The sequence below is a fragment of the Gracilinanus agilis genome, unplaced genomic scaffold (assembly GCF_016433145.1).
Source record: "Gracilinanus agilis isolate LMUSP501 unplaced genomic scaffold, AgileGrace unplaced_scaffold58464, whole genome shotgun sequence".
NCBI classification, from domain to species: Eukaryota; Metazoa; Chordata; class Mammalia; order Didelphimorphia; family Didelphidae; genus Gracilinanus; species Gracilinanus agilis.
Window position 1 is genome coordinate 1 of NW_025394034.1, and position 6393 is coordinate 6393.

Consider the following 6393-nt stretch of genomic DNA (forward strand, 5'->3'; position numbering starts at 1 on the left):
TCTTAGGACTTAGTGATTATATCCTTGCAATATTTGAGGGAAAGAGGAGAAGTATAACATTCATAGCAAAGTATAATTTGCAGTCAATCTAGCATTAACCAGTCAAGGCTAAAGTGACAGTTGGGCAAGTAACTGTGTAGTTCTAACAGCAGATTCTTTATCTGGCTGGTTACTCTGGAACACTGTTATATCTGAATTTGGGTTCAGCAGATTCACCATATTTTAATAATAACTATTGCTGGGGGGAGGGCCTTTGGGATTCCCTATTACAACTTAAGTGTTTCACTTAGGTCTCTCCCACTTAATGATAAAATGATAGCAGGGGAGAGTAATGAATGCTGGAGGGGACGTGGCAAAATTGGGATGTTAATGCACTGCTGGTGGAGTTGTGAGCTGATCCAACTATTATGGAGGGCAATTTGGAACTATGCCCAAAGAGCAATAAAAGAATGCCTGCCATACCATGATCCAGCCATACCATTGCTGGGATTGTACCCCAAAGAAATCATAGATAAACAGACTTGCACAAAAATATTTATAGCTGCACTCTTTGTGGTGGCAAAAAATTGGAAAGCAAGGGTATGCCCTTCAATTGGGGAATGGCTGAACAAATTGTGGTATATGTTGGTGATGGAATACTATTGTCCTCAAAGGAATAATAAACTGGAGGAATTCCATGTGAACTGGAAAGACCTCCAGGAATTGATGCAGAGTGAAAGGAGCAGAGCCAGAAGAACATTGTACACAGAGACTGATATACTGTGGTAAAATCGAATGTAATGAATGTCTGTACTAGCAGCAATGCAATGACACAAGACAATTCTGAGGGATTTATGGAAAGAAACACTACCCACATTCAGAAGAAGAACTACAGGAGTAGAAACACAGAAGAAAAATAATTGCTTGGACACTTGGGTTGATGAGGACATGATTGGGGATGTAGACTTTAAAAGACCACACCCATGTAACTATCAATAATGTGTAAATAAGTTTTGACTGACCACACATATTAAAACCAGTGAAAATGCGAATTAGCTACAGCAGGTGGGTGGGTTGAGGGGGTGAAGGGGAAAGCAAAAATATTACTTATGCAATCATGGAAAATTTTTCTAAAAATAAAAAAATTCTTAAAAAAAAGAGAGAGGGTGAAAGGGAAAAAAATAAAATAAAGTGGGTTAATCAGGTATCCTATATATCTCAGAGTTATTTGATCATATATATTATTTCTTCACAATTTTCATTGCATATCTAGATATTGTCACATTCCCTACTTTCACACACATTGGGGGCTGCCCATGAATCTTGTGACATAAGTCAAGTTTAATTATTGCCATTTTGTGCAGAAATAGGAAAAATCCACAAATATTTCAATTGGTTATGACTATTTCAAGGAGAAAATGAATCTACATTTTTAGGCAATGATTTAGCTGTGGAGCTAGGGCTTCTCATGTTTTCCCCTTTTTCCCCTTTCAATAATAAAAACATGATTATTAAACAGAAAATAACTAACATTGAAATACTACTTCTGAGAGAGAATATACATATAATACCAGATTGTCAACTTTTAGACTTTGCATTTTATAAGAAGATGTAATATATTGGGGCAGCTAAGTGGTTCAGTGGATAGAGAGCTAGACCTAGAGACAGGAGTTCATGCGTTCCAATTTGGCTTTGGATACATACTACCTTTGTGACCCAGGAAAAATCACTTGAATTCAATTGCATATTCCTTAATATTCTTCTGCCTTGGAATGATACTTAGCATCAATTCCAAGACAGAATGCATTTTTAAAGAATATAATACACTATGAATTCTCAAAAGAAAAATAATAACTCCTGGTTCTGTGATTTTAGTAGAAAAAAGAAAAAGCAAAAAGATGAAGGACAGAAGGAAAGAACAAAACTGAAAGGGGGTTATAGAAAGTCTAAGAAAAAGTGATTATTTGACTTGGTAGTCCAATTGCAAAAATCACTATTGCATGTTATTCTCTAATCACCACTTTCCAAGCAATTTCCAGATTTTCATTTGGACAGTATTTGTAATATATATTTACCCCTTTGCACATTCTTTGCTGTTTTCAGGCCAATAAGATCAGTTCCTATTTAGTATACTTTTTTGTGGTTATAAAGCAATGACTAAATTGTATTCCCCTACATAGTATCCTATTATTAAACAAATAAAACATAGTGTCTCAAAGCCTGGGTTTCTATTATATCTTGAAAATCCTGAATTACAATCCGGTACTTCAGATACTTCTTATCTGTGGTCCAAGGTAAGCCTATTAATTACCACATTCTGCAGTTTCTTTGATTGTAAACTATGGGTAACTCCTGTAGCACTTAAATCCTGGCACTTAGATCTTGTTGTTAACATTATATAAAATGTTAGCATCTAGGAAACCAGAATACCTTATAGTGCTACATAAAGTATAAATGTGTTTATTTTATTAATATTTAACTATTTACAATGTAGGGAGAGTTATGAGCCCGAAGTTAGGAAGACCTAAGTTCAATGAAGTCTCAGGTGATTATTAACTGTGTGAACCAGCAAAAATCACTCATCATCTACTGCCTCTGTTTCCACAATTATAAAATGGAATAATAATAGTATGTGACTTCTAGGGTTGTTGTGGGGGGCAGAAAAATGAGATAACAATTTAAAGTTCCTGATGCTTGATAAATATTTATTTTCTTTTTCTCTCTCTAATTTACAGGATAATAAACTGAGTCATTTAAAAGGGAATTGACATGATGGACACAGAGTGTTGATCTTAGTGTTACACAATGTGAGTGTGAACTCCAATTTACCTAATGTAACTTTTCCTTTCTGAGATTTTTTTTTCACTTATAAAATGACTGGTTTGAGTTAGGTGACCTCTAAGTCACTCTCTCATTCATAATTTAGAATCTTATGACTCAAACTTACATTTTGACATCTTGAAATAAATAAAGGAAAAAGAGTTTTAGCCCCAAATATCCTTACACTTATTTTTAATTTGACAAAATCAGTTGCTAGTTTTTTATCCCTTACACCAGAATTTGTTTGAACAGGAGAGAGTTTAAATTAATAACATAATTTTCAAAGTAATTTAAACAGATTTTTCATTCTCATAACAATGTTATAAATTATACATGAGATATCATTATTAGTATTTAAATATGTGTGTTTGTATTTATTCTCCCTTTATCTCATCTCCTCTCCTTTCATCTCATCCCCTCTCATCTATTTCCTCCCTTCTCCCTTTGCCCCTTTCCTTACCTTCACTCATTTCCTCTAAAGTTGTGTTAATATTGCCAGTGTCCTATAAGAATTTTTAAGTAATTCGGGATTATCAAAGGAAATATTGATTGTAAATTTGACACTGTTGTTGAGGAAATAAAAATGAGATTCTCCAAATTTGAGTGAAAACATTGGAAGAGTGAAGCAAATCTCTTTTCCTTTTTTTAGATTTAAAAAGAAAATGAGAAAATTGAATATTTGATGTAGACAACAATCCTGAAAATGAAAAACACTGTAGTAGTAAGTTGAACAATAACTAAAGAGTGAAGAAGAAATAACAGAATTTGATTCTTCCCTCTAACATTTACTATGTTTGGACCATCAATGAGCCCTGTAATTTCTTTGAAATGTCCTTTCCTCAATAATGAAATGGTAATAATAAAACCTGAAATGGATATTTCCATAATAATGTGGGCATGAAATCAAAATTTGTATAATTGTTCTATAGAATTACTAGTTATGCATCCAGTATTATAATTTTTGTGTCAATTAATTTTTATCAATGACTTTAATATAGTCATAGATGGTTCACTTATTATATTTGCAAATGCATGGATAGGACCATAACATATTAGATGACAAAAAATAAATCAGATTCACCAGACTACCCTCATTTGTTGTGACAAGATATCACTTAATAGGATATACATATATAGCATCATCTTTTCTTTCTACCATTCAAAAGTGCCATATAAGATAAAGGAGCCACAGCCAGGAAATAACAAACATGAAAATTATATCGTTGCTAAATCCAAATCTGGTTCTGATGACATTGGGCAAATATATTTACCTCCATAGATTTCACTTCCTTTATTATTGAAATAAAATGGTTGAGTCTGATAACTTTTAACATCTCTACTAGAACTTAACACATTATGATTAAGCTATAGCCTTTTTAGGTGTCAATAAACTGGCATGGCATTAGACACTTCAATGTGACTTTGGGTTGTATTCCTATGTTCAGAACAAGAAAGGTGATGGTTTTAAAACGCTTCCCTTCTTGGATCACATGCGAATTATTGTGTTAATTACTGGGTAACATTTTTAAAAGGACATGATTATTTTTATCATATTCAGATGAAGGAAATAAGGAAGGGAAATTGTGAAGACTTCCCATGAAAAATAGAAAATGTGGGGGCAGCTGGGTAGCTCAGTGGAGTGAGAGTCAGGCCGAGAGACAGGAGGTCCTAGGTTCAAATCCGGCCTCAGCCACTTCCCAGCTGTGTGACCCTGGGCAAGTCACTTGACCCCCATTGCCCACCCTTACCAATCTTCCACCTATGAGACAATACACCGAAGTACAAGGGTTTAAAAAAATAGAAAATGTAAATGGAATATGAGAATCATTATCTATTATTGGTTTGGCTGTTATTCACATGATCAAGAGACTTCAATATTTAACTTCCGAAGACAGAACGAGTACCATTTTTGTAGTTTATTGAGAAACAAAGATATAATGAAAGAAAACCACATAATATAAACTCTTTGGGTTCCTCTAATGAATAATAAAATGGCAAACTTTTTTTTCTGTTTATTAAGTATTTTCAATTAGAGACTGGATAACTGTCAAGGGAGATGTTAAAGATAGTTTGTTTTTCCAGATAAGAGTGGGTCAAAACATCCTATAAGATCCTATCAGAATCTGAAATTCTATGAAAGAAACTACTGAATAAGAACAATGGGTCACCTAAGTTCATGATGTTTATGGAAAATTATTGTGCAGTTTGGGAGATTATATTCATTTCTCCCCAAGACATTAACTTTAAAAAACGAAGGAGTTATATGTGGCATTTTGAATAACAGTCAAAAATATATAAAATATAAAATAGGATAATAAAACTAAATAAAATTAAAATTAAAAATAAATTTAAAAATAAAACCAAATGGATCAGTGATTTCAGAATTCTCTCAACTGACACTGAACTCATTTGTGCTTGCTCATGTATGTCCTTTTATTTTTCTACATGGTACTACATATATTTCACTGCATAGAAGACAGGGCAACTTTCTCATACACACATTTTCATGGGCAAGAAATGTGTTACAAGTTTTAGAGATTATGGGAGTATTGTCTACTTATACCTCTCCTAAGACTTGGAAAATAGGAATAGAATTTTTACCAAAGAGAAATCAAGCACTTAGTTTCTCCTATGGTGAACTTTCAAATTCTGCTCTAATTCTCCTTTTTCTTTTGGTAGGTTAATTAGTTCTCATGTGTGTCCTTCCCAATTGAGTCTTAGAAGATGAGAAACAATGTAACTGAATTCATTCTTCTTGGACTGACTCAGGACCCAGAAAGGCAGAAAATTGTGTTTGTCATTTTCTTGGTGTTCTACACTGCCACTGTAGTGGGAAACCTACTCATTGTTGTGACAATCAAGACCAGTTCAACACTTGGGTCTCCCATGTACTTCTTCCTTAACTATTTATCCATCGCAGATTCTTGTTTCTCTACCACCACAGCTCCCAAACTGATTTTGGACAACCTCTCCCACAAGAACACTATTTCCTTTGATGAGTGCATGACCCAGCTCTTTGCTATGCATTTCTTTGGTTGCATGGAAATACTAGTACTTGTTTTGATGGCCTATGACCGCTATGTGGCCATCTGTAAGCCTTTGCACTATTCAGTCATCATGAACCGAAGGGTGTGCGGGATCCTCATTCTGCTGGCCTGGGTAGGGTCATTTCTGCATTCGATTGCCCAGATAATCCTCATCTTGAATGTGCCTTTCTGTGGTCCCAATGTGATTGACCACTATTTCTGTGATTTACAACCTTTGTTGAGGCTGGGTTGTATGGACACATATGTACTAAATCTCTTGGTAGTTTCTAATAGTGGGGCCATATGCTCAGCCAGCTTTGTTTTGCTAATGACATCCTATACAATTATCCTATGCTCCCTAAAAAATCATAGTGCAGAAGGGAAGTGGAAAGCCCTCTCCACCTGCAGCTCCCACATCATTGTTGTCATCATATTCTTTGGTCCCTGCATATTTATGTACACTAGGCCACCAACCACTTTCCCCCTGGATAAGTTGGTGTCTGTATTTTATACCATTATCACACCCTTTCTCAATCCTTTGATCTATACTCTAAGGAATGCAGAAGTA

General features: G+C 34.6%; 1 protein-coding gene across 1 annotated transcript; it reads left to right on the plus strand.

Moving 5' to 3' along the window:
* Positions 1-5523: 5523 nt before the first annotated feature.
* LOC123256396 (olfactory receptor 4C11-like) lies at positions 5524-6390 on the plus strand (the record flags this gene model as incomplete). Its single annotated transcript, XM_044685023.1, has 1 exon — positions 5524-6390. A coding segment is annotated over exon 1 (867 nt), but the record flags the coding sequence as incomplete, so codon positions are not given.
* Between the last annotated feature and the right edge of the window lie 3 nt (positions 6391-6393).